The sequence below is a fragment of the Acanthochromis polyacanthus genome, chromosome 9 (genome assembly GCF_021347895.1).
Source record: "Acanthochromis polyacanthus isolate Apoly-LR-REF ecotype Palm Island chromosome 9, KAUST_Apoly_ChrSc, whole genome shotgun sequence".
NCBI classification, from domain to species: domain Eukaryota; kingdom Metazoa; phylum Chordata; class Actinopteri; family Pomacentridae; genus Acanthochromis; species Acanthochromis polyacanthus.
This window is the reverse complement of record NC_067121.1, coordinates 30,344,878-30,372,829: the sequence shown is the minus strand read 5'-3', so window position 1 is coordinate 30,372,829 and position 27,952 is coordinate 30,344,878. Positions and strand designations below refer to the sequence as shown.

The window sequence follows — 27,952 nt, the reverse complement described above, 5'->3', positions numbered from 1 at the left end:
CTCTTTCACCAAGAGGATACCTGAAACACACGATTTCAATTTAGTTACAAACTTTAATACACACTGATTACAATAAAACAAATCTGGTTAAGACATCTTATCAACTGCCTTTGTAATAAAATTCTTAAAATAGTAAAGAGACTTTATGGACACTCTGTATAATAAAATATAGCTTGCATCTAAAACATCACATACACCCAAACATTATTTTAATTAAAAAAAGACAAACATCATTATATATCAAAAAGCAAAACATACAATGTATACATAGCTTTTACATTTTTTTCTTCAAAATGAAATAGCATTTCAGATATGGATTTAAAGATCTATCTCTTTAAAGGCATTACTCCACTTCTGTGCATGTTTTAAAATTCAAGTCTTTTGGTCTCAGCCTTGGCAGTCTTTGCACAGCAGGTGCTCATTGAATATCTAGCGATGAGACGTCCCCTGTCTCCAGTTTTGGCCTCCCAGACACTGATCACACTGTTCTCTTTCATGGCCTTCCACCTCCTGCTCTGCTTCTCTTTGCAGGAAACTGCTGGATGCACTGAAGAAGTGCTCAGTGATTTGAATTGTTGCGCACCAAATTGTCCAGACAAGATTATAGCATTGTCGCTCATATCTATGGACAAAGATTTGAAATGAGTGATTTGTAAGACGCCTGTTTGGATTTCTTGAGTGAAAAACTAAAAGGCACTTCATGAATATCAGTGTTCTGCAACTGTAAAACCATTATCCAACTCTGAAAATGCAGACATTTCTACATTCTTAATTGTACAGACAATCAAATAAAATGATTGGAATACCATTCAGTCAAAAGATGGTCCAAAAGTGCAGACTTTTAGCACAAGAGTGTTGCATAATGGTGTCGCAAAAACAGCTTCATGGCACAAATCCAAGACAAACTGAACGGATAAACTGGGACATGATGTTTTGAGATACTTGAGGCAGATAAAATCCAGAGGTCGATTCATAATCATATCCAATATTACATGTATTTGTAACCAATTCTTTCGCTATAATAATTTTACTCAATATGCACATTGCTTCCACACATCTGTTATCAGTCTCCTTGATTACTAGCAATCTGTACTGCTGCTGAAAAACCAAAACATTTTGGTCGACCCCGATAAAAACAACTCCCTTCTTTTGTCGAATGAGGCAGAAATGGTGTCAGGCTTATTTTGACTTTGGCCTCTTTTTGTTGACGCTTGAAGAGTCTGCAGTTTCCATAATCTGGAGGAAAAGAGAGAGACAAAATGTTTAGACAAATCAAACCACAGAAAGTTCTACATAAGATCACATTTTCAAGGCTTTATGACGGTTAAACTGAGTCAAAGGTTGATCCAAGCATTTCAGAGGTGGTTAATTTCATCATTAAGTGTTTTTAGCCAGTTAATCAAGTTCTCAAATTGTTCAATTCACATTTATTTTTGAAAAGGATTTTACAATTTTCACCTGTCCTCTTTTCCTGGTTACTCTAAAGAAGTCCTCCATGCGAGTCTGTTTACTGTGTCCTGCTGTCTTTTCCTTTTCTCTCTCCTCCCGCCTGTTTTCCCGCACCGTACGGAACTTCTCCATTCGATGACGGATCCTCTCCTCCCTAAAAAATAAAAAAAATTCAACATGGATAGAGTTTAAAATTGTTTGAATTTCAATATTTTACAGAAGCCTGTGAAATCAGTTGGGTCTATGGAATAACACAAGTACTTACTTAACGCGTTTGGTGTGACAGAGAAACCCAACCACTGCTTCTTCATCTGGTTCGGTCCAGATGAGCTCAGGAGTCGGGGTTCGTGGTCCGTCCAAGAATATCTTTCTTGCTTCTTTGTACTTCCAAAGATGAGGTACAGGATGGGTCTGAGGGCAGCAGGTATTCTGGTCTGATTAGATATTATGGTAATATAGTGTAGAGACAGAACAACAAACTCCACTGGTTGTCTATTTACCTCTCTATTGATGTGCAAAACCACATTCTCAATAGTACGGTGCTTCTGGATCAGTTTCAGAGCTTTCTTCGGACCCAGACCATGTATTTTGTCACAGTAGTCGCAGCCCAGCAAGATACACAAGTCAACAAACTGGCAGAAGCACAGAATAAGAGACAGTAAAAGTAACATAACATGTTGTCTGAAATATGACATTAATAAAGAGACAGGTGACAATTTAAAGGAAAAACCAACAACAGGCATCTTGGTAAGGTGTTGGGTCCCAATGTGCTCCCAGAACAGCTTTATTTGAGGGATTCACAACATTCCCTCAAAATATACTCCCTCACTTGGTGTTTTGGTGGTGGAGGTGGAGAGCATTGTCTAACAAATCACTCCAAAAATCTCTCATAGGTGTTCAACTGGTTTGAAATTTGGTGATTGCAAAGGCTAGCAGGAAGCTGAAGAGCTTCTTTCCTCAGGCTGTGAGACTTTTTAATGGCCCGTCCCCACACAAACACCCACCTTTAATCCACTTTAGAGAGACCGGATTGTTTGAGTGATTTAATTGTTTTCTATCTGATTTGATTGCTATTTATTTGTTTATTATGATGTCTACATTTTAACATGAAGTACACTATTTATTGATGTATTGCACTGCAGCCACGGGTCGAGAAGCAAAATTTCGTTCTCTTGTGTATGAAAATGACAATAAATCTCTTTTGACCCTTACACCAGTTAATTCATATTGTTTATATCAAACCATTAAGTCAATCAATCAAGCAAGCAATCAATCAAAATTTATTTGTAGAGCTCTTTACAACACTCAAGGTGACCAAAGTGCTTTCCAGTTACGTGACCCCTTGTGCCCTATGGATGGAGGTACTTACCCACTTCCATGAGGACAGAAGTGTTTCATTGATTTGCAGTGACATAGACAAGTGGATCCAGCAAAATGCCCCCTACAGTACAACAGAGTCACCGAGTCCCCTTATTGTAGCTGTCAAGCCTTCAGGTATGCAGGCTATGGTGAGATATGGCTCTATAGGATTTTATCATTTTTTCCAAATTTCTGTGGTTTCTGCACCACTGACCTCTCAAACATAGGCGTCAGTTTAGGGGGGGACGGTGGGGACGTGTCCCCCCCACTTTTTGTCAGGGGTCATTTTGTCTCCGACACATTCAAATTCTTCACATGCAAGTCGTTGTAAACCCAGTTATTTTCAGCAGTCTAGAAAATTCCGACGCTCCTGAACGCACCATCCACACTCGGCCGAGAGTTGCACAGACATGTAGCACACCTTCGTGAGATTAAAAAAAAAAAACGTGCAGATGCAAAATTTGCGCCCGTGCCAAGTGGAAGCTCCGACCAGAGACGTGCAAGGGCAAAATTTCGGCTCGTAAGAATTAGTATTATAACGGCCCACAGACCCTTCAATCCGCATGCGTCGATGGCGCAACAGGATGACCCTCTGCCTTTAGTTCGGTGGTTGTGAGTTCGAACCCAGCTTGTGGCATTTTGCCGCCGTTCTTCGACATTTTCTCAAAGTCCTGTGGTCTCCGTCCCCCCCACTTTTAAAAACAAACTGACGCCCTTGCTCTGAAATGTGCATCTATCTGTGTAATGACAGGTTTATGCACTGCAACCCTACAATAATATCAGTCTCTTTGCAATTGTGGAGAGAATCTTCTTGCTGACAGTCTGATCACGTCCTACGTTGAATTGCTCTTCGTTTTCTTTATATGTCGTACTAATGCATGGTCATCAAATGTGTCAAACACAGTTATCCCACAGATCTAAATGCAGGTGTCACTTTAGTTACTGTCCCTCTTGAAACACCAGTCAGTTGAGCAGTTTTTGTGCCTGAAGCTCCTGCCATCTGTGCACCAACGACGAACCATATTTCAAATTCACTGAGATTTTCACACAAAAAACTGGGAAAGTGTTCAGGTAAAGTCTGATCAGAATCAACTGCTCAGGATGTTTATACAGAGAGCATGATTGGACATTAATTGTTTAACTGCATCATTCAGTTCACCTTTGTGGAAGAATCTAGATTCATAGTTTCTTCTCTCTTTTAATCACAGTTTTCCTTTAATTTGTCACACGTCTGTATACAATACTGCTTTCAAAGATCTTTTAATGAAATTTTCAGTCTTACCTCCTCCTGGTTAATTTGGAGTTTCTCTAACAACTTGGGTAAAGAATATTCAGTGACTTCGCTGTGAAAAAGAACACAGAATCAACATTAGATCAGCGTAGAAATCTCCCAGTGCCTTGTTTAGTTTCAGCAATATTTTGGATTTTTGTGAATAAAGTAGCATTAGGTCTTCCAGCTGGTCCATCAGGCACAGTCTGACCTGAGTATTCATTATTCACTATGTATTTAGTAGTTGTATCTGAGAAAACTAAGCGTAGCCCGTCTGCATGTTCAGCTTCCGTTACATATGATCTCATTCATAAACTATGTGCTAAAGGACCAACACGTCGCTGCTGTGATCTGCTAGACAAAATAAGCTCTACATTTGCTCTTCTTTGCTTCTGAGAAACGCTGTGGCTTAAAATAGTTCTGTGGTGAGCCACCAGATAACAGGTCGAGCTGTGATTATGGGATTCCTAACCTCACCTACTATAAATACAACAACTTCCCTACCAACTTCTAATTACCTTTTGTCAGAAGTACTGATCAGGCATCAGCATTTGCACATTAACACGAGTATGAAGGACATGAGAGTGTGTGTTGATTTTTCTGCTGACACCAGCCCTAAATCCAACACTGTTTTCCAAAGTCTTTGAAATGTAATTCAATGCAACAACCCCAGAAAACCAATCACATTTCATTACAAATGCAGTACATTGCAAAAACACCATAATGTTGGTAAAGATATAACTGAGAACTCTATTCACAAGGACAAAAACAATCTTAAGCGTGTAAACAAGTGTCTGTTAGTGTATTTTGGTAGAACACGACAATGCTGACAAACCAGAATCAAGGTACATTGTCTAATGTACCTTATGGAATCTGATACAACTACTGTCTTACTACCTGTCAAAGTCACTTTAAATCACTGTGCCTTGAAATGTACAAATGCTGTACATTGAATTTTAATTACATTTAGTATTTCTATAGATTTTAAGATTTGCAGGGGCTTCTTTTAATAGTAGCATAAAGCAAGTTTTTCAGTGTATATGCTAACCTTTAATGTTAATGTTGCTACCTGGTTAGCAAATTATTTAAGATACAAAGTACCACGAAATCAAAGTATTCAAGTATGTTCACCTACCTCAACATATTTTGACAAATATAACTGTGGTGGCTGCATTTCACTGTTAATTCTACATTTAGGTGCTATTAATACTTTAAAAGAGGTTTCTATTATGTCGGGTGCCATAATTTAATAACTTCAATTTGGCTAAGCCAACAGTCAGGTGACCATGCTAATGCTAGCAGCTAACAGGTTACTACTAACCTGCTTGTTTTGTCTTTTTGTTATTGTTGTATGTAAGCTGCTGAACACTTGAATTTCCTTTGGGATTAATAAAATATCTATTTATCTATCTATTGAATGGATTAAAATGTAAAATAAACTCAGCAGAATCCTCTGAGCAACACATGAATTGCACAGTTCCTACCTGTCCTTCTTGGCATTCAGCTGGCGAATAACAACACTGGCTCCAAACGGCAGCGTGTCCATGTCCTCTGATGCTACAGCATCCACAGTCCCCTCTCTCACCAGATGTGCACACAGCGCCTCAGCGTCCCCTGGAGCCTGGGAGATCAAATGCATGAAGTGAGGGAAGATGGAGGAGATGGTGAGGGAGAAAATATTCTATATCTATTAAATGTTTAGGAGGTTGTACCTGGATGACAGGAACGCCCAGATGCTTCAATAGCTGCAGACAATCTCTGGTCTGGGATGATGCTGTTCCTGTCCGGTTGAAACAGTTCCAACCAGCTGCCTCAGCTCGCTTCATCAGCTGCAGAAAAAAACAAGCTTCCATCAGCAGGAGTCATCTGTATCAGCTGTCTGCTGTCTCTATCATGCAGTTCTTTAAATGTACTTCCTTGTTTACAATTGTTTTTATGCAGTCAACAAAAGTAAAGAGACCAGTTCTACTACTATGAGGTAAGGATGTAGCCTCTCTCTGACCCATGACTGTCTGACACCCACCAGGAGGAAATGTTCAGTGTCAAGTTGAGTCAAAAGATACAGACGTCAAGCGTCACTTACAGCTGGTGTCTTTTCCCCGGGAGGCTTTCCATCAAACACAAAGACTGGTTTTATGTCATGTTCCAAGAAGGTGAGCGTGCGAAAAAAGAGGCCTGTCAGGGGGCTGGAGAGAAGAAACCAGGACATTTCACACAAATACACTGAAGAACAGAAAGCTGTTGTTACACACATCATGAAAATACTGTGTCTCAGATGTCTTTGTTCACCTTAAAGGCTGCGGGTTGTGGTGGTGTTGTGTTGGATCATATTAACTGGTCAGGTGTTGCATTACAATGACAATCATATGCAATGTGGTAATTTTGTTAGATGGTTTCTGTCATACAAGTGTAGCTCTGGATACTCAATGTACTGGGTTTATAGAAGACATCAATACACATATTTATGTAGTTGGAGTAAAAAGGTGCACATCTGGTTTTGCTCCAAGACAGAAGGGGGTATTATTCATCAAAGAGCTCACCTCAGTGAAGGCGTTGCTGCACGGAACTGGTTCATAACAATAGAGGTGTCCAGTGCGATTACTTTTCCTGTGGAGGTTCAAACAGCAGCATGAAAGCAAAATAGTACAACTTCTCTTTGGTCAGTGATGACTCCTGAATCAAATCTACTCCTGCACAGAAGTCAGAGTTAACTGACTGCATTCATTCAAGTGATTCTTAATAGATCTGCCATATTGGGAACTGATTTAGATGTTATATTTATTAGGAATCTATAGATTTTATATTTACTTCATACTAACTCTGTTGCTATCTTGTCTAACTTATTGTCAGTACTGTACGTTCCAGTTACCAAGACAAATTCCTTGTGTGTGACAGGTAACTTGGCAATAAAGCTTTTCTAACCCTGATCTTTCAACATTTCCTATGGTAAATATTTAAGTGTAAACATATTGTATTTTCATCTGCCCTGCAGCACTTTGTGACAGTGTGTGAAAATTGCTTAACCTAAAAGTTATTTACTTCAAAACAGCTTCAAAAATGTTTCTAGCAGCACTGATATGCGGTCTTTAATGCAGATTTGCATGCTTAAAGTGTCCTTTAACTCATTTTCAACTGTAAACAGTGCTGGATCAGGTAACATACAACACAGTGTTATTCACTTTAACACAGCTTTATGTAGTTATAAATATTCGATAACATTAAGTAACTAATTTATTGATGAACTTTAATATTTAAAGAGCCGACGTGATATACATACATCACCGAAGTAAAAGTAGTGAAAGCAGTTATTCTAATGCTACTCAAATCGTGTTTTAAATACTAAAACTTAAAGTACAGCTCGTTGCTCTGAGCTGCGATGCTACCTGGTTAGCAAGTTATTTAAAAACACAAAGTACCGGGAAATTAAAGTATTCGAGTACATTACAAGCAGCTACCACAAAATACTTGGATAAATATAACAGTAGAGGCTGCACTTTATTGTTAATTCTACATTTAGGTGGTATTAATACATTTAAAGAGGTTTTTGATACGTCAGGTACCATAATTTATTAACTTCCAATTTGGCTAAGCTAGCAGTCAGGTGACCATGCTAACGCTAGCGGCTAACAGCAACCATTGTTTACCACAGAAAACCCGGAAAGTTATGAATGATCAGGTGTGTCTACCTGCGTAGTCGTCGATTTCCTTGTAAGAAACAGCATCAGGAGCATCTAAGCGGATTAGATCTGCCAGTTTAGTGATCCCCATTGTGCCAGCTCCACCGATTACCCGTTTGATTATTACTTTAAGTAGAAGACGAGGGCAGAAAACAGCGTTAGATGGTTTCACTAAATGATCTGTGGAGGATCCTTTGCTGTGAAGACACGGACTAAAGCATGATTAAATAATATTTCTCTACAACGAGGTCCAGTTTAAAGCCCCTCATCATCGCCCTGGTACTGCAGATGAGCTGATGGAGCAGCAGGGGTCAGTACTGCACACAAACACAGCAGAAACCAACTAACATCCATCATTTATTACAGCAAAAATATTTACAAACAATGAATGTGTTCATATATTACAAAGAAAGTACAACTCCAGCTTCAAGTGACACATGTAGGTACAGTGCTGAACAGAGCAATAGTCACTGCTAAAGCTTCTGTATTTAGTGTGATGAATAAATCTGCAAAAAAAAATAACACCGAGTTCATTATTTAAATTCATATACATTTCCATCTATTACACATAATCGTACAACATTGGTTCTAAGACTTATATCACAATGTCTGCTGTATAAAACCACATGCTTTTAATGTAGGTGGAAACACATAAAAGCTCAAATTCTCTGGAAAAAAAAACTAAGCTGTATGAACAGCAGAGAAAATACGATCACTTCACTTCCATTTGTAGTTTTGTTAGCACTTCATCAAGAGAATCCCTTCATATGTGATGGCCAAAGAGGTAAAAAAAACAAAAGCAGGACAGAACATTTCAACAATGGTCTATTCAAGTACTCTACACAAATGTTTGGAGTAGTGAAAAACTCAGGGGACATTCGGGGTAAATGTTATGGCATCTAGATTTAGTAATCTTATTTTGACACTTTGAAAAAGGTAGTTTATGGCCAAACTGATGAAACGGACACAACAGGTCAGGTCTGAGGTTTGGTCCTGTAACTACAGTTCCAGCTCTGGGTTCCCAAAACATTTGTCACGTAAGTAAATCCTTGTTTGCCATCAAAAAAAACTTTTAAAGCTTTTGTTTACTTTCACAAAGAGGAATAATAAGTGTCACTGTATCTCTTGCTGAAGAAAGATTTTCCTAGCTCTTTGCATAAAATACCCACCCATCAGTAAGGGTTGACAATTTCTGCTGATTGTTCCCAGGCACTCGTTTGCTACTTAACACAATCTTCTATATGATCTGAGGGATGAACTACGAAGCAAGTTTGATAGTCAGATTTTAATTGTGTAAACTGGCTCAACAGATCGTCAAACCCCACGCAGAGGGAATGGATACTCTGATGCTGGTCATCAACTTTCTCTCTCTGGCTCTGAGTTTATTTTCATAACACATCATTTGATTATTAATCATTCTCCTTCCGCACAAAATGAACCAATCACATGCCACTGACTGGAGTAAAGAAGAAAAGGTTGCTATAATGGAAAACTATATAAATTATGATGCTAGTGTCTCCCACTGTACCATAATGAAAGGAATCACTTTAATTTTTGGCCAAATCAAAGTGAAATTAATGCTAATGATCGATTGCTCCCAGTTGGCAGCAAATGAGGCAAAAGCATTAAAGCATATTTATGTATTTTCTGCATCACCAAGTGAATGCATGCAGGTTTCCAGTGGCAACGTGACACATAGTTTGTGCTGTAACAGCACAGCTTCATTCGATGGCAATACTAACGTACAGCTCAGCAGGTTTGCAGATGACGTAACGTACTCCCTAAACTCAGAATCTGGTTATAGAGAGTATGGTCAGGGAAAGAATGAATGACAGGGTAGCACTTTTTACACTAAATTTAAATCCTAAACTGTGAACTCAGCCTTCTCTGGAGCAGGTTAGCGGCACAGCATCAGTTACCACGGTGATCTAGCAGGTTAAAAGAACCACCATCTTGACAATAAATACTCTGACTTTAGGCTCAACATATCTGGCTTCGTAGAACAGCCTTCTGCACCATATTCAGTTTATTTCTAATGAAAGTAAATATGAGTGCGGCATCTGAAAGTCAGAGAGTTTGGCTCAAACTTCATCAGACTCTGAGATAAAATTCAGTGTGCACAACAATCTGTACTGTGGCCAGTTTTAGCCTAACAAGGTAACTGCTTATTGTTGAATGCAACATATTTATCCTCAGTTTTTGTGCTTTGTCTTACTAGTAGTTTGCAAGATTACATAGGAGTAACGTGAATCTTTAAATTTGTCTGCCGATTTTAGCATACTCTAGTTTGAGTTCTGTTGCTACAGCTCAACGCAATCACTCTGAATAGGACACTAGCCATTGTGAAATTCTGTAACATTGAATAGATGCACTAAAGGTTATTAGGTTTTCCTGTCAGTGCTAAACTAAAAACCCAAAAGTCAAATCTCAACAGAGAATTTGCTTTGAAAATCTGGAGGTTTGTAGCTGAGAACTTTTGCCGGTGCTGTAGTTTCCACGGTTCTCTTTATATGCAAGTAAAGAGTCATGCAGTAACTCAGTGATTACACCTGCAACAAGGAATTGCTTTGGCTTCCAGTGTTTTGGGAAACTCAGTTTCGTCCCAGTTTAGCGACGGAACCAGATCCAGGTGTTAATGAGCCAGAACGCAACTGTGGCAGAATACAGGATCACCTCTCGCCTGGAGCGCTCTTTGTTCTCTTCCTCCAGCAGCTGCAGACGTCGGTTCAGCTTCACAATCTGAATGACAACGAGATTTTTAAAGGTGACACACTGCAAGAGCTGGACCAGCCGAAGATTCACTTAAATAAATACACAGAACTGTCATCTGTTTAGGATTTGATTTTAGCATGCAAAACAAAATCAAAAGCAACAGTGTTTAGATCAAAATCAACAACAGTCACAAATAACTGGTCCCTATTTTAGATATAAAAATAGTTTTATACGAAACCATAAGCACAGCTGGAACTGTTAAAAATGTTGTTAGATTCAAAGAAAATTTTGTGCATTTCCTAATTTACAATACAGGGGGTCCTCAGTTTACGACGTCCTCGACCTACGGCGTTTTGTCATTACTGGTTACTTAGAACTAGCTGGCAAGCAGAACAGACGAATACGTCATCACACGGTGCTATAAGATGGCTTTGTTTGTGTTTTCTGGTTGTACGCCACCTTGGATTGTGAATACATTTGCTAACTTTTTGCCCTTCATTATGGCTCCCAAGCACAAGTCAGACTCTTCAGATGGCAGAGCTTCAAAGAAAAGGAAAGTCATCTCCATTGAAGTGAAATTAGATATAATAAAATGCTCGGAACAGGATAAAACACTGATGAACATCGGCATAATTAGATTGAGTTGTAAAAACAGTGCAACATATTCTGTTATCTTCTAGTAAAATGACTCATACATGCATGAAAGTCATTGGTATCCATGACTTTTCTGAAGAACTGATCAATATCGTGATGCACCCAACGATGTTGAGTTCCTTCTTTTTGTTTGTAAAAGTTAAGTGTCTGAAATTTCCAAATATAACCAAACACAGCTCTGCACTCTTCTGCCAGCATCATTTATAGGCAACCACACTATATCGCACTATAACAGTTAATTGTAATCCTAAAAACAGGAGAAATACTCACGACACCGTAAACAACAGAGCTATTAGGAGGCATATTAAGCTCTTATCAGTGACAAAGCCGGTTGTTTAGGCATGTGAGACAGTTTACCTGTCTTCGCAGTGACGAGGCGTCCACTAAGCCAGACTCATCTGGGTTTATATCCAAGGCCAGGTCCAGGTGTGTCCTGTGGAGACCAACGAATCTTAAATTTACTGACATACTTTAACTCAGTTTAGCTCAATAACTGGATACATAACTACAGAAAACTACAGTAAACACACATCTCTTCTGAAGACATTATACAGGGTGTCCCTAAAGTCTGGACACATAAGAAATCTCATTTACTATCATTTTTTTTGCCTCCACAGATAAAATATGGCTTTGTCGAAAGAAGACATAGTGGAACTGGTACTTTGCAGTGGAAGTGAAGGATGAACATATCAAAGATAGCAGATTAATGCACGTCATCCAAAGAGGATTCCACAGGGGCGAAGGTGGTTAAAAAGTTTAAAGGAACGGGCAGTATCATGGACAAACCACGTTCTGGATGACCAAATGTATCAGCAGAACCTAAAGAATTGGTCATGGCTAAAATTCAAGCTAGCCCCAACAAAAATCATTTCTCTGACTCTAACTTTCGGTATGTGATAGAGAGAAAGAGAGACAGACAGGCACTTTATTAATCTTGAGGGAAATGGAAGTTACAGTTAATGAAATTTCCTCTGTGTCCAGACTTTAGGGACACCCTGTAGAGACACTGTCCTTGCAAAAGCAAGTCTGAAGTTTCCAATTATAAAAATAATTATTGAACAAGTGGAGCACTTATACAGCTCAGGGGAATGACACAAGTTAAGGCTGTGAACAACAAACACTTAGTTTTAAATGTTCCTAATGAGGACAACCAGCCAAGTTAAAATTTAATCCACGGGTCGTCCAATGATCGAAGGGTCGGCGGTTCGATTCCCGCTCTCGCCTAGTTATGTGCTGTTGTGTCCTTGGGCAAGACACTTAACCCACCTTTCCTCCAGTGCTCTTCACTGGTGTAAGAATGCGTGTGAATGTTGGTGGTGGTCGGAGGGGCCGTAGGCACGGATTGGCAGCCACGCTTCCGTCCGCCCCAGAGTGTGAATGTGTGAGCGTATGGCTGAATGGAAGCAATTGTTGTGTAAGCGCTTTGAGTACTCTGATGAGTAGTAAAGCGCTATATAAGAGCAAGTCCATTCAAAACAAACATCACTGCAGCACAATTTAAAATAGTAAATTTTTACTTGTCCTGTTTGAGTTCTTATCTAGATTAACAAAAGTGTCTTTACTTCACTGCTGCTGTTTATTCTGAGAAACTTCTAAATGTGGCAGTTTCTGACAAACTCAGTGACAAAGAACAGAAATAACCTGCGGTGGTTGTCATCCAGGACCTCAAGGACCTGTTGGTACGCACGGCGTGTCGTTGACTGGATGTAAGACAGAAACCCAGCAGCTGTGAACAGGTTGATGTTCGCGTCTTCGGGGGAACAGAGGGGAGGACACAAGCGGACTGGGGGGGCAGAAGGGGAAGGAGTTACACTGGGGAGAAAGAAGATATGTTTTTGTTTTTTTTTAAACCAGCCAAGAATGAAATAAGAAATTTTGAATTCTTATTTGTGAAGCAATGACAATGTTCACATGCACAGTAAGATTCCAACATTATTCTGATTATGACAACATTCTGAATTTGATGTGGGTTATGGCAACAGCTTATTCCATCGGATATTCAAATTAGGTCTTATTCTGTAATTAAGCCAACATTATTCAGGTTTAAGGAGTCTTTGCAGGGTTTTAAGTGCAGTTTGCAAAACACAGCCTCTCTCCTGTTCACAGTCACAAACCTACTGACAAACATTCTTGCAAGGTTAGAGTAGAGATGGAAAACAAAAGTCCAAATATCTGTTTGGAAGGAAAAGCACACCTACGTTTAAACACTATGAAAGACACAGATATCAACAGTTGTTAAATATAACAAATCAGCTTTGGGACAACCTGCCTTAGGAGATAAGGCTCGCCGAATCAGTAACTTCTTCTAAATCACTTCTTAAAACCCACTTTAATAGGCTTGCTTTCAAGTAAAGTCCTCTTTTATTTCTCCTTTATCACTCTCTGCCTTTTTATCCCTTTTAAAAGTTTCACTGCTTGTAGTCCCCCTATTTAACCTCCTGATCTTAATCTAGTTCTATCTTTTATTTTCTCTCCAGCTTCTCTCTTAACCCCCTTGCGTGATGTTGTCCTTTTAACCAGCTTTTAATTAGCAATCCATTCTGTACATTTTTGTCATTTTTTTATGTTCTACCTGTACCTTCTTAAAGGTGCTATACAAATGAAGTTACTATTATTATTAAATATTGTAACAGCAACCTTTTCAAGAAGGTCGCTGAAGGAATGAAGGACTGAGGCTGTGTTTGCCCGGTTGAACAAGTCCACCAGCGGATCACATATGTGGATACAAAGAAGCAAAATGGCACAAGCGACTACAGTCACTATTTCTGTCCAAATTTTCAAACTTAAATGATATGATAGTCACATTATTTGGAGCACGCATGTTTGCACGTAAACAGGAACAGTAGTGGAATATTGCTTTTCATTAGCCTGCTTAGTAAAAACACTGTGTTTTTTAGAGTAAGGGGAGAAACTGGAAATTTCTTTTGTGCACATAAGCAGAGTCAGCGTTGCAACAGGTGTCTGAAATCTAATTCTGTGCTTACCTTATATCACCTCTGCTCATCTGACTGCTGTGACGGCCAGACATGTTCTCACTTGCGCTCCTTTCCCTTCGAGACCGAGCATGAAAGTTGGCCTGTTCAGACAAAAGATTTAAAAGATTCATGATCACACTACAGCTAACAGGTGGACAGGTTAACGGTAACGATACATGTTTATTAGATCAATTACAGCCAGGTGTAGTTCAGTCTAGAGAAATGCAGCAACTGACAGCTGAGGGCTGTTTTTGACTAGTGAAAGGGAAGTTCTTTTGGAAGATTGCCACGTCTTACATTTTCCTAAAGGTGTTCGTATTTTTAATTTTTTTCTAGTCTTCTTCTTCATTGTATATAAATTTAAAAAAAAAAAACTACTGCAGTCCAATAGTGGCAGCCTGTTTTTAATCTCTCTGTGGTATTTCTTTATTCCATTGTGCTTTTTTTCCCCCCTTGTGCCACCGGCTGACTCTAATGTGTGACATTTCCAAACACCTCTGTGCTTGTCACAGCCCGCTCAAGCACACACCGAGCACCTTTCCTCCTCTAACAAAAATGTGTGTTTCCACCTCTTTGTCCCTCTGATTTACCATTTCACACAGCTGTGGTTGAAGTTGTTGTAATGTGCCTCTTGCGAATAAAGACAGCTCATCTTTACAGGAGAGTTAATTCACCTATCTGTAGCTGATAGACATACAGACAGAAAGTCATTTTTCTATATATCCCATGATTATATCCACTTTCTGCACAAAACTACAGAGCAGTGTGAGTTTTAGGACAGTTTCCTGGGAAAGTTTACATCTAGTAACCACTGAACACTTTCAGCTCATATAAATAAAATATGCACGTGTAAACTCAGCAGAGTGGCCTCAATATTCGGTAGAAGGAGTCTGGTTTTAAGGTTTGAATAAGCAACCATGTAACCGTGTCTCCTCTTAATTTTTAATCCAAGTGTTTTGCTTCAGGTAACTGTGTAGAAGGACTCAAGAACTAAAAGGACCTTCACATTATAACTGATCTCTATGAGTTTAAGGATCGACACTGTCTCATCTTTAAGGGTATGAGTAATATTTTACAGAAAGCAGAATAGATAATTCTTTTAATATTGGTATTCATTATTAACAGGTACGTTTTATATGATCAGCTTTCTGCAACCAATTTGACTAATAGGTAATTATTACTGTGTTTTAAATATATAGTATTTATTTTTATCGAGCAATATGTAAGTATACATACACCTAATTTTCAGAAATAAAAATACATATCTAACTAATGAGTTACATTTAATTATTATACTTTAATTCTTCAGTAAAGTAATAACATGAATCATGTATACAATGTTCCATCATTTTACGTGCAGAATAGTGAAATAGCGCAGCATTAATACAAGCAGTGTCAAGGGTGGTAAATTAACAAAATGCACAGTAATAAGAAATAAAAGAGGACGCAGAACTGAAAGCTTGATGTCACTTACAGCGTGGCTGGGATTGCTCTGTGAGCCGGCAGTTTGTTCTGTTTCCAGAGAGTCCAGAGGTTGTTCTGTCAGCGTGAGGACCCGCGGTGGGGCCTTCATGCTCAGGAGGTCCACAGGAGGGATGGACTGAATCAGATCCAGGTCTCTTGGACGAGCAAATCGGGGGTCCTCATCGTCACCTGCACGTCAGTGAGGGGAAGAGGAACACGAGGTCACAAGGCCACCTCAGCACACTTGTCACAGTTTCAGCTTTCAGTGGGTCATTGTGTTAGCACGTTTGTTTCCCTGCATGGGCTACTTTTGTACTGGTATTTCTGTCCTGACAAAAGGTTAAGGTTGTAACATTCACGTGTTTTCATCTTGCACATTTTACATCTCAGACTGTTGTTTAATCTCTGCTGGCCTCACCTGCAACAACAATCCTCTCAGGAACCTGCATCAGAGCCGTGTGAGGGGGCAGAGGTTGGTGAAGTGGCATGGACCCTGCCTGGTTCTCTGGGGCCACTTTGAGGGTGTCGGGGATCCGCATGCGCTGGCTGATGCCCTCCGTATACTCCAGCTCATAATGGATGCGGTTAATCTCAGCCACCTCTGCAGGAGGTGAGGTGAATGTTGGCCCACTCATCCAGCCTGAAGACACATTCAACGGAAAGAAATGGATATAGATTGACACCAACTAGATATCTAAACTGCACTTAAGCTTTAATGGCACTCTCTCACAGAACATTCAAATGGTAAATAACCATATCAGAGCTCATATCTTAAATCTCTCCATGTTTACAGTCAGTGCCAATAGCCTGCCTGGTTTTCTGACTACAGTTGGAAGCATTTATCATCACATGGCTGACTTTAAATGACACACATGGAGAATTTAGCTCAGCAGCAAGTGGTACCACACAGAACATGCTACCTAGCTAGTATAAAGGAACATGTCCTGTAGGTAGTGAAGTACCTGAAGCCAAAATAAAGTACTAGAAATAGGATTTCACGTTGTATTGCATGAAATTACATAACTGTGGCATAAGGTGTAGCTGTTGTTAACACGCGGCTTCAATGTCATTGAATGAAAATCCACGTAAGCCGCCATGTCTAGACTGTGTGTTGGCTGGTATCAGGCTAATATTAGTAGTATGCTGTCTGACCAGCTTTAGTAGCTGATGTTATCTTTATCCTCGTTAGCTAACCAGCGCGTTAACAGCCCTCACTGCCTACAGTAACATGCTAACCACACATTTAGCCGCTTAGCTTTAGCCACAGTGGCTACTCACCGTTTTGGTTTCAGCGCCGAGGTTTAAAATGTCATGAGTCAAAGAGACGGAGCTGGTTCTGCAATAAAAAAAACAGCATCAACCGGGACGGACACCGACTGAAACCGAGAGACGCACCACTTCAAGCTACAGCGAGTGTGGCTGCCAAACACCACCCCGTGTGAACGCGGGGGCGGAGCTTATCGAATGTAGAGGCCGTCCCCGCCAGCCGCACGCAGCAGGTGGCACTGAAGATAAAATCAAGCGCACACAATTACTAAAGTCAAATTAGCTGTTTTACTAGCAGTGTTTATAGAAGTTGGCCGTATTTTTTTGTTGTATTGCTGGTTAATTATCTATTTGGGTTGTAATGTAACTTAACATAGCATTGCATTTTTTCCCAAAATACATGCAGCATATGATTAATGTAAAAAATGAGAGACTTAGATGTACAGATTGGGAAATTACCAGGCTAGTGTACATAAAGACATTTCACAACTCTTGTATTACAAATGTAGACTTCAGCTATCTCCTCACTGCATATTGTGTAATCGCTTAAAAATCCACATTATTAAACCTTGCTCACATTTACAGGCTATAACAAGAGTAGACTCAGACAAATATATATTCCCAAATAATATGTTGATTAAATTCAACCAATAGTTGTTTGCAGAAATACTGTGACTTTACTAGTTTGTCTACTATGAACTGATTTTAAATGTATTTTTATATAAGAGTTTGTTTATTGAGAAATAGTCCACGTGAATGTGTAGGATTCCTGGTAGGAAATAAGTAAATGGAGCACTTCAGCACAAATATCAGGTACTTTACCCGTTACTCATGCCACTTTGTTCTTCTACGAGAACAACAAAGAAATGTTGTACTTTTTCCTTCATTTATCTGAAAGCTTTAGAAACTGTTTACTGAGCAAAATGAGATTTTTGCACATAAGATATAGGATAAAATGTAATGTGTTGTTATAAACTAAACTTCACAACAGTTTATACAAGCACAGCTGAAAACAATTAGTCGGTTAGTCAAATGATGAAAAATTGGCAACAATTTTGATAATAGTTTAGTACTCTTGTGATAGCACTTTTCGCTGCTTAACCAAAAAACCAGTTGATGAATGGGAGAATTAATCTACAAACTAATCCATAATCATTAATGCAATTATTGCAATTCTACACTTTAGCAGACACTTTTATCCAAAGTGACATACATCTGAGAGTCGATAGAACACAAGCAAGGATCTAGTCAGGAAAACAATCTGGATAAGAGCCATAAAACAAGTCCAAGTGTGATAACAGGACCACGGTGCCTACAGGCAGTGCAGAACTTATAGGATTTATTGGTTTTTTTTGTTTGTTTTTTTTCAGTCTCTCAGCGCAAAGGTGTTCAATGAAGAGCTGATTTTTTGTCTTTTCTTAAAGACTCTGAGAGAGACTCACCAGCAATCTAATTAGCATTTGTTGTAGTTGGATACAAATAAAAATCTAAATGAGCTCCACCTAAACCAGCAGCAGCTGTAGAAATTGACTTTTGCATTAATCTATGTGAATTTATTCTAGTTATGTAATACATGATGGTGCAACAGCCACAGGTGAAATCACCTAAACTAAAGGGCTTCAAACTTTGTCCCACAGCACAGCAAGAGAAATCATTCAGGATTAAATAATACACTTTATAAAGTATCTATTATTCCAGTTTAACCAGAGATGAAACAGTCACTCTTTTGCTAAGAAAAGTCACTATAAATTCTACATGAAAAGTAAGCTACAGAGTTTACAACTACAACTCCCACAATTCCAACGCCTTTGAAAGTAAGGCGCATGCGCCGTCGGTCTGGGCCATTATTTTGTCCTCCTCAAGCTTCAAATGAACAACAGGCTAAGCGCTCCTTGAAATGAATTAAATATTAATTCACGGAGAGAGTAATTTTTCCTCCCGTTCGCCGCCGCCGACATACATGGAGCCTCTCGGTCAGTAGCTGGTTTGTCTCGCCGGGCTGTGGAGTCCTCCGGCGGACTTGGAGGCCGAAAACAGTGCGCGGAGTGACAGCCCCGTTAAAGCCAGCAGATTGGGTGTTTATCTAGTTGGCTAGCCACCTAGCTAGCTTCCTAGACAGCAGCGAGGGGAGGAAAAACCACGAAAGGACAATTTGATAAACTTCGGGAAGACAACGCTGTGGCCGTCCCTGTCCCGTCCAGCCAGCAGAGGGGATGGCACACCTTCGAGACATGCAAAACCAGGTACAGAAACCCTCTTTTCACCAACTGTCACCTCCCGTCTTCTTGTCCAAGGCAAGCCGAGCCCCCATGACTGTCAGGCTTTCCACGAATAGGCTGGGTGGGGGTCTCTGGCATCATCATCAGTGGTAAAGAACACTATATATATATATATATATATATATATATATATATATATATATATATATATATAATATACACAAATTCATGTGGGTGTCATGTTCTTGCTGTAAGCAGCATCAAACATCTAGATGTGATTAGAAACTCTAAATTTCATCAGAATGTTCAGCCAAATATAAAAATTCCCTATAGGTTCTGAATTGTTGGTGTTGTTCACAGGAAAATGTTTTAAATGTAATGATTTCTTTAAGTGCCGCCGCCTCATCATCTCTCATTTCCTGCTGTTATGAAGAGAGAGAAAACCACTGAACTTTCAAGTGTCATGCTTCTTGAATTACATCCTGGCGCAAAGTTCGATGTAGAGTCTCGGTTATTACATGGGCTGTGACTGAATAGACGGGTATAGACACAGACAAGAGAAGTTAATCATCCATCCCATCATCTTTTTGAAATAGGGCAGTGCTGGAGGATACTGTAATATACAGTCGCACGTAAATGTAACCATTATGTAAAAGTCCTTGTTTGCTTTTAGCACAGAGTTTCTGTGTGGTTCATGTGCCTGACAAGAGACACCCACTCATACGCACAAATTAAGCTGTAAGCACCATCATCATGACATGCACTCCGTAGTTCAGTGCTTACTATGCTGTCCATGGAGCAGAACACCCGGCTGGACCCTGAGGAGTACTTCACCAAGCAGGAGCGCATTGGGAAGGGTTCCTTCGGAGAGGTCTACAAAGGAATCAACAACCGCACCAAGGAGGTGGTGGCGATTAAAATCATAGACCTGGAGGAGGCAGAGGACGAGATAGAAGACATTCAGCAGGAGATCACGGTGCTGAGCCAGTGTGACAGTCCTTTTGTTACCAAGTATTATGGATCATACCTGAAGGTGAGACGATAAAGTGATACCCACACAGCAGCGTACATCTTCAGCTTTTAACTGCAGAAGCTTAGAGGCACAGTCACCCACACAGCGCTATGCGGGCTGTGGTGTTAAATCTCAAACTTTACATGTCTGTCATCAAGTCATTTTTTCCCCTCAGGGGACCAAGCTGTGGATTATCATGGAGTATTTAGGTGGAGGATCTGCTCTGGATCTGGTGAGACGATTTCTATTTTTATACAGCTTACAAAGCCTTATTTAAATCTTACAATATTGCATTATTTCTAAAACTATCTCAATGAATCCTGTTCACTTTATTTTAGGACTTTATCCAAAGTGACATAAATACACCAAGAGTGAGCATATCTTAAGTGCTAAAAAATTACATGCACTCTTTTGGAAAAAAGTCTTGCATTCCAAGATTAGTAAACTGGGTGAGACAGATGTTAATAACCTTTCCTCTAGAGAGAGTGGCACATGTACGAAAAGGGAGACAGGATTTGTTTGAGACAGCGTGGGGACCCTGTTGCTTTTGTGAACTCCATAAATTTAACAGACGACAGTGATGAGGTGGAATAAATATTTGTGATGTAAACGTCGTGGAGCTGCCAGAATGAGAGGAATGACAAGACTACCTGCTGTTCTGCATAAAGTACTGTATTTACGCATTTACATGTCTGAGAAGATGTTTGTTTGTTGTTCTTTTCTTCCTTGTTTTTATATTTTAAATCTTTTCTCTCTCTCTTTTCTTTATTACTTTACGTATAATGATCTGTTTAATATGCAAGTGCCACATAATGGTTAAAAATATTTGCATAACCGAGTAAGTCTTGTAAACTGCATTGCATATATGTACCTGCATATAAAAACTGTCAATAAATATATTGTTTAAAAAAATATTACAATATTGCTTTTTTTTTCATTTCAGCTCCGTCCAGGGCCCCTTGAAGAAACTTACATTGCTACTATACTGAGGGAAATACTAAAAGGTCTGGAGTATCTGCACTCTGAAAGGAAGATTCACAGAGATATCAAAGGTAGTAAACGCCGTCTTCATGCACTGACAACCACACACTGGGCCAGGCACGTTTTATGCTGTGAAAGTCCTCTTTTTTTTTTTTTTTAACAGATGTCAGTTTATACCAGTACAATCTCATATATCATATCATGTCAGTGAGATGCCTCCAGTAAAGCATCCACAGCATCCAGCTTTCACCAGATGCTGATCATAAGTCTACACGCTGAAATACGTTACCAAGCTGTATACATTTAACACCATCTGTGTCTGAAATCTCACAGCATACCGTAGGCGTTAAATCTTTACCCTTTTGCACGTTATCGCAAGTGGAGCTCATGTTTTTTCCGTTGCATGCAGGTGATACTGTGCTCTTAACTTGTTACGAGACAAGATTTTGGTTCGTAATCATTACAGGACGCCACAGAAAATACATTATTATTTGTGGATTTTTATCGAACATAGTGTAAACTATCCTGACAAAATCACTGAACATCTCGTGATGTCTGAAACCGGAGAATGCACGTGTCTGGCGTCCAGCTGTCTGTCCATCTGCTGCGTGTTGTATGCTGAATGCTGCTGATCACATTTTGACCACATTTAAGGCAATAATTAATCACTGATTTTGCATTTCAAAAAGGATTCTTGATTCGCCTGAATAAGACACAGTAACGCTTCGTCACTCATTATTATCTCAGAATGGGACTCATGTTTTCTGACGCCTGATACAGAAGCAAACTCGGACCACGTTTGCTCGTATTTTGACCGTCTTTGGTTTCTTTCTTCCAGCTGCCAACGTGCTGCTGTCAGAGCAGGGCGACGTGAAGCTGGCAGATTTTGGGGTTGCGGGACAGCTGACAGACACCCAGATCAAGAGGAACACGTTTGTCGGCACGCCTTTCTGGATGGCTCCGGAGGTCATTAAGCAGTCAGCCTATGATTTTAAGGTGAGGGGTCTGAAACTGCTTCAAGAGACGCTCACTTTTGCACTGAGTTCTTGCAGAGGTACGGTTAAGTTGTTGGTGGAAGTATGCGGATTAAATGTTCACCATCGAGAACTGGATTTTGTGCAGTTTGAGTGTCTGGAAGAGAAGTGTACACACGTTGCTCACATATTTTCTCTCCCACTCAGGCTGACATCTGGTCTCTGGGAATCACTGCCATTGAGTTGGCCAAAGGGGAGCCCCCCAACTCTGATCTCCACCCCATGAGAGTCCTCTTCCTCATCCCCAAAAACACTCCACCCACACTGGAAGGCCCTTACAGCAAACCCTTCAAAGAGTTTGTGGAGGCCTGTCTAAATAAAGATCCTCGTTTTGTGAGTACAACGCCTGCGTCCGTCTGTAAGCTCTGGTGGCAGATCCAAAACGGGATCAGACATGCGTATTTAGGCTAATTAAATCGGTGCTGTTCTGACTGAAGGCAAACAGTGAAGTAAAACAGCGCTCTTTTATCCCACCAAATATTTTGAGTGGATTAGCTTGTCCAGTCCTTAATAGGCATTCAAGTTTGTTTTGTGCTTTCTCAGATATCCAAACAGGATCCAAATCACGTTATTCACAGGCGCCAATAATTTTCTGAAATAATCTGAGTGGCATGATGTGGTAGAAGCTCGTCACTGCTCTAATCCCCACTGTATGCCTGAGCTTCTAACTCCTGAAATTACTATGATTTTGTGTCTGAATGTTAATTTTTCATGCTGCTGCTCCTTTCTTTGTTCCGTCTCATTTCCTTCAAATGGACACACATAATATATAGTAAGAAATCTCGTTAGACCCAGCCGTCAAACGTCTTTTACCGACTGAAAACATTTGCATCAGCTTCATGCCATTTAAACACAAACATCATTTGTGCAGGTTAAATATTATTTCAGCTTCGGTAGGCAACAGGAAGGCAGTCCATCATCATTCACCGGTTGACCCACATGCTTAAGAAACATAAAACCAAGTAAATACTCCACCAGAATGTGTATGTAAATTAGATGAAGTGTGTTTAAGACCGACCTAATTAATGTCCTGTGGCAGCTTGTTCCACTGAGACCAAGTCCAGATGCTCCTGGAGCCGCTTTTCAAACTGAAACTGTCTGGTTTCTTTACTTTAGAATGAATGAGTACTGTCTTTTTAGCCAGCTCATCCAGTCAGTAACATTTATTTTAATTTCAACTACATTCGCCATATATGCACTATACTGGAATATTTACACATTAAGCAAAACACCAGCCTAAAATGCCTGGCTGTGTAATAATTGATGTTTTTTGTTGTACCTGTTCCATAAATCCAGAACATTCATTTTCTTTCGTCTGTGTGGAGTCATATACTATGACCTAAGTACCTTTCTTAACCGGATAACTTTGTATCTCATGCAATTTGAATTACTTTGAAAGCTGTAAAATGAGCAAAATTTTACAGCTTTGTACTAGTGCTGGCCCCGAAAATCCAAATATCCGAATATTCGTTCACTACGGCGGTATCCGGATATTAATTTTGGTATCCGAATATTCAGCCCCCCTCCGATCGGACGTTACCGGGTGGAACGAATATTCGGATATTCGTCTTTAATAGGGCCCGAATATCCGGAGACCAGAAACCATTATTCTGGGCCAGCCCTACTTTACACTAAATGAGGTTAGTCATGCAGTCTGATTTTAAACTGTACATACACAGAAAACTATTGGAGTCACTTCATTTGTGTTGTCTTTTCTGTGTTTCTTTTCTGCACAGAGGCCAACCGCCAAAGAGCTCCTGAAGCACAAGTTCATCACGCGTTACACCAAGAAGACGGCCTATCTGACCGAGCTGATCGACCGCTACCGCCGCTGGAAATCGGAGGGACACGGGGAGGAATCCAGCTCCGATGACTCAGACATGTTAGCATCCAGAACACACATTTATTCACGCCATTTAACCGAAACATCAGGATTTATTCGTAGAGATTGACTGAAAGCAGCGGTTGCACGGCAGTTTAATTTGATAAGATGCTATTATTTAGAGGTTGTTCATTTATTTATTGATGTGCATGCCTGGATTTTTTTTATCCCAAATATCAAGACCAGTTTATGGGAATGCCTTGAGAGATGACATGCTGCATAAATTGAGCTTATTCTTTGCTAAATGTAGTTTTGTGTAGCAACAAATGGCTGCGCTTCATCATCATTTTGCTCTAGCAGGACTGCTTTACCTCACGATAAGAATCCTCTGCAAACATTTTAATTGTCGCAGGTTATTAGTCCTGAGGTGGTTGTTGCTTCTTTGACTTTGAAAATGGTGAAATGTAGAAAGCAGAGGGGGAGGAGAACGCTGTGTGCAATGTGTGGCCAATGGCAGGATTATACCTGCAGTCTGCATCCAGTGAGTCAGACTGGAGCAAAAGTAAAACAGGTCATTGGTGCCCCTTAGTTTTTTGACTGTTTCTATCTGATATATATTTCCTTTTTGTGAGCTTCTCCTTCTTTTTGCCCTTCCTTCAGGGATGCTGACGGTGACGTAGATCAGTGTCCCGTGTGGACCTTCCCCACAGTCCGACCCACCTCTATGAACAAGTTACAGAAGGGCTACACACACACAGATTCAGAGGTCAGACATCTGCAGCACAAAGGCAGTGATGCAGAAATGAATCTCTTGTTTGGTCGTTTTTTTTTCTTACACCCTTTCTCCTCTTTGCAGTCAGGAGATTCTGTGAAAAGGCAGCCCAAGTCACAAAGCTTGTCTGCCTTGGTAACACCCATCTTCAGAGAGGTACGCCAGACTGTTGCTTTTTATTTTACCTCCACTTAATTTAGATAAAGCCCCCAAATAATAGGCCTCAATTTAACAAGAGTTCTGAACGGCAGAGCAACTCGAGTGAAATTTTAGGACAAAATGTGTACCTCTAGCCCCCAAAGCAGGAATCATTATTCATTACCAGTGTCATAAATGAGGAAAAGATGATTCCAGCACTAAGTACATGAAAGTGTACTCTCCTGTACACATTTAAAATTATACAAGGAGCAGAGGTAATCTTTCCCCTTGTAGCTTTTTTAACACCTCTGAAGTTTTCTTCTTGGCTGCTGAGCCAAATGAACTTTAATTACAATGTTCTGAAAGGTTAGAATGGAATTATTTCCCAAGAACACCAAAAACAAACTGCATTAAAACGATCATCACTCATAAAAAATAGGAACATTTAATAGCATGGGTTACAGTTCCAATGTGGGCTGCAGAAATTAAAAATAAAATCAGCACTACCTTTTATTTGTGCACATGAGCAAGGTTTGGAAACTGACTACTTGGAATTTATTGAGAAGCTGCACTTCGATTAGAGAGCTTTATTGTCCCCGTAGTTTCGTACCACGTCGTCGTGGTGACGTCTCTGTTTGTGCAGCGAACATAAAACACAGAAGAATGTAGTGCACTGTGAAAAGTAGGCCGTTAAACAGTAACCCAGGTAATAAAAAGTGTAGCTAAAAGATTATAATTAGTAAATAAAAGTATAAAAATGTGACAGAATGGGTTTGGCGATAAGCATACCAGCATGTGTTGTAGAAGTAGAGATAGTGTTTGTGTACAGGAAAAAGGCCAATCCATGTGAGTGTTTTTACTTGTGCAGTCAGTTAGTGCATTTCTTCCGGTGAGGGGCTTTTCATAAATTAAGTGCTTTAGTTAAAACAAGATATTTAAAAACCGTGTCTTTATAATAGAAATTAGACTTGAACCTGCACCTCTTACCAGCAAGACGATAGGTGTGGTGTATTATTAGTCAGAATTAAACAGCAGAAAGCAGGAAAACCAGAGTACCAGAAAGATGTTTGTTCAATTTTAGCTTGAAGTATAAAATACTCCCCAATAACTTTTTAATATTTTCTTGTACTTTGTTCTACTTGGATAAGGCTGTCTAGCAATATTTTAGTTTTTGTGGTACAGTTTGTTAAACCTGACCAATCAGTTATGAAAGTTCAGCGAGATTCACTTTTTCGTTTTAGATTTTTTTAAAAAGTAATGCATGTTTTGTTTTTACACTGCATCAGCTGCTTGCTGCCGATCACATGATTGTGATCCCACTACAAATCCACTACTGCGGCCTTATCGAGACTTATCCGTCCGAAATGATTCAAGGAATAATCGATTAAATTGTGGGGGTGTTTCTGAGTCCCATCAATTCCCATTGCCCGCTACATATTTAGGTCACGTGATTCAGTATTCATACATAATGTACACATGTATAAGACACACCTGTGCTCAGTGCAAGGTCATTTTAATTGAAGATTTTAGCCGTCAGGAAATGATACAAAGACTTAGCCTTGGCAGAATACTGCGCTCTCTGAGTGCTTATCTTGTTTATCATTGTGACATTCAACTATATGTTTTGAAACATGTCCGTGGTTCACTTTTGCGATATAAAGGCTTTTGTTAATGTGTGCTCAAAGATGGGATTTTCCAAGATGGCCTCATTTTTTTCCCGTATTTTAGTACACTTATAATCAGAGGTTACTCAATCCAGTATTGCAGATTATAAATCAATGATATGAGAAGAAATAATCATTTCACATTTCAGCGGGCAAAAATGAGTGCTGAAAGTGGTCAAACAGGCAGTTTTTTAAAAAAAAAGATCTTTGAAAGTACTTGATGCATTCATTTAAAATCAAAATTTTCACAGATAACATTTGAAATATCCATAGCACAAAACTTGATGATTTTAGATGGTTTAGATTTTAGGCTTTCAATGAGATTGTATTCTTTGGTTGAACGCTCCTCCTGAATAGCAAACCAACACTCTGACTTTCCGTTACCATCAGTTGAAGGAGAAGCGGCGGGCGAGTGGCGGCGGTGTGGGAGCCATTGAGGAGCTGGAGAACGCCTTCAACCTGGCTGAGGAGTCGTGTCCGGGCATCTCAGACCGCCTGGTCTCACACATGATGGAGAGAGTGTGCAGGTGATAGACCGACCGACTTAATTCATCATACAACAGAGAACACACTCCTTTTGTTCTAACCTGCTGCTATGTGTCGCTCTTCCAGGTTTTCTTTAAACGGTAACACCACCCCGTCTTCGCGGTGAAACCCCCAGCTGGATGTAACTTGACCCCGTCCCCGTTTTTTTCTGCCTCCCGTACCCACCCAGCTTCTCAGATAAGGACCACAGATGAACCCCCGCCCGCCCCCGGACCCTCGTACCTTTGCGCCCCTCCCAGTCCTGTCCCTCTGAAGAGATCTTTTAATTAGTTATAATTAAATATTTTTACAGTTTTTCTTTAAGAGCGGAGAGTATTTAAGACAAAAAAGCCATGACATTTAGAGCGTTGTGTACACCTGTTAGAGTGAGAAGAAAACAACAATAATAAAGTCTATGGAAAACGGCCCTTTGTCTTCAGTCTGTTGTGTCCCATGAATTCCATTTATTTGCTCCATTACAACATGTTAGCTGGGTCATGTTGATGCTTGTGTGCGACATAAACACATTCTAACTGTTTGAACATCACGTCTTTGTCTAGTGCTGCAGGTAGCCTCCATTACTACAGTGTAAAATGCACTGATTAACCCTCCTGTTGTCCTCATTTACACACACCGAAAAATATTGTTCCTTTGTCCGAAAAAAAATCCAAAAATTCAGCAAAACAATTAACCAAATTTATGAAAAGTTGCAAAACCTTCAGGATGAAAATTCCAATAATTCCTTAAAAATTTCCCTTAAAAGTAAAAAAAAAATCCTCCAAATATGGCAAAAAATTATTGTAAATATTTTCAAAAATGAGTAAAAATCTTCCAAAAAAAATCTCAAAAATATCTAAAGTGATTACATATATATCAGTAAAACTTCTAATATTTTCTTTAAGAACATTCATATCCATCAGGTGTTTACATCCAGTGAAATTCACTGGATTTTGGTTGAT

General features: G+C 39.8%; 3 protein-coding genes across 3 annotated transcripts; 1 reads left to right on the top strand and 2 right to left on the bottom strand.

Moving 5' to 3' along the window:
- Nucleotides 1-192: 192 nt before the first annotated feature.
- zgc:110269 (probable flap endonuclease 1 homolog) lies at nt 193-8,040 on the bottom strand. The gene is made up of 10 exons (XM_022213861.2): nt 7,765-8,040; nt 6,619-6,685; nt 6,162-6,264; nt 5,791-5,907; nt 5,563-5,699; nt 4,091-4,151; nt 1,950-2,081; nt 1,715-1,860; nt 1,459-1,603; nt 193-1,236 (listed from the first exon to the last, which is right to left on the bottom strand). Exons 1-10 carry the CDS (start codon nt 7,844-7,846, stop codon nt 1,180-1,182), a joined length of 1,047 nt encoding a protein of 348 aa, XP_022069553.1. The 5' UTR covers nt 7,847-8,040; the 3' UTR covers nt 193-1,179.
- A 59-nt stretch (nt 8,041-8,099) lies between these two features.
- Nucleotides 8,100-17,038, bottom strand: LOC110964987 (mitochondrial fission factor homolog A-like). The gene is made up of 7 exons (XM_022213871.2): nt 16,839-17,038; nt 15,979-16,200; nt 15,571-15,749; nt 14,106-14,197; nt 12,763-12,933; nt 11,479-11,554; nt 8,100-10,494 (listed from the first exon to the last, which is right to left on the bottom strand). Exons 2-7 carry the CDS (start codon nt 16,193-16,195, stop codon nt 10,363-10,365), a joined length of 867 nt encoding a protein of 288 aa, XP_022069563.1. The 5' UTR covers nt 16,196-16,200; nt 16,839-17,038; the 3' UTR covers nt 8,100-10,362.
- Nucleotides 17,039-18,650: 1,612 nt separating this feature from the next.
- stk25b (serine/threonine kinase 25b) lies at nt 18,651-27,419 on the top strand. Its single transcript, XM_022213849.2, has 11 exons — nt 18,651-19,069; nt 19,848-20,078; nt 20,233-20,289; nt 21,001-21,109; nt 21,877-22,034; nt 22,220-22,405; nt 23,809-23,954; nt 24,555-24,660; nt 24,751-24,822; nt 26,859-26,995; nt 27,081-27,419. The coding sequence occupies exons 1-11, from the start codon at nt 19,040-19,042 to the stop codon at nt 27,118-27,120; spliced, it is 1,272 nt and encodes a 423-aa protein (XP_022069541.1). The 5' UTR covers nt 18,651-19,039; the 3' UTR covers nt 27,121-27,419.
- Nucleotides 27,420-27,952: the final 533 nt, after the last annotated feature.

Bases quoted from the DNA above. Each gene is read 5' to 3' on its own strand.
- zgc:110269 (XM_022213861.2), bottom strand. From the start codon at position 7,846: ATGGGGATCACTAAACTGGCAGATCTAATCCGCTTAGATGCTCCTGAT. The intron at 5,908-6,161 runs GTAAGTGACGCT...TTTTTTCTGCAG, and splicing joins CCGGGGAAAAGACACCAGCT to CTGATGAAGCGAGCTGAGGC. The intron at 2,082-4,090 runs GTAAGACTGAAA...TGCTTCTGCCAG, and splicing joins TCCAAATTAACCAGGAGGAG to TTTGTTGACTTGTGTATCTT.
- LOC110964987 (XM_022213871.2), bottom strand. From the start codon at position 16,195: ATGAGTGGGCCAACATTCACCTCACCTCCTGCAGAGGTGGCTGAGATT. The intron at 11,555-12,762 runs GTTATTTCTGTT...TGGTCTCCACAG, and splicing joins CTGGATGACAACCACCGCAG to GACACACCTGGACCTGGCCT. The intron at 10,495-11,478 runs GTAAACTGTCTC...GTTGTCATTCAG, and splicing joins CCTCGTCACTGCGAAGACAG to ATTGTGAAGCTGAACCGACG.
- stk25b (XM_022213849.2), top strand. From the start codon at position 19,040: ATGGCACACCTTCGAGACATGCAAAACCAG. The intron at 22,035-22,219 runs GTGAGGGGTCTG...TCTCCCACTCAG, and splicing joins AGTCAGCCTATGATTTTAAG to GCTGACATCTGGTCTCTGGG. The intron at 26,996-27,080 runs GTGATAGACCGA...TCGCTCTTCCAG, and splicing joins ATGATGGAGAGAGTGTGCAG to GTTTTCTTTAAACGGTAACA.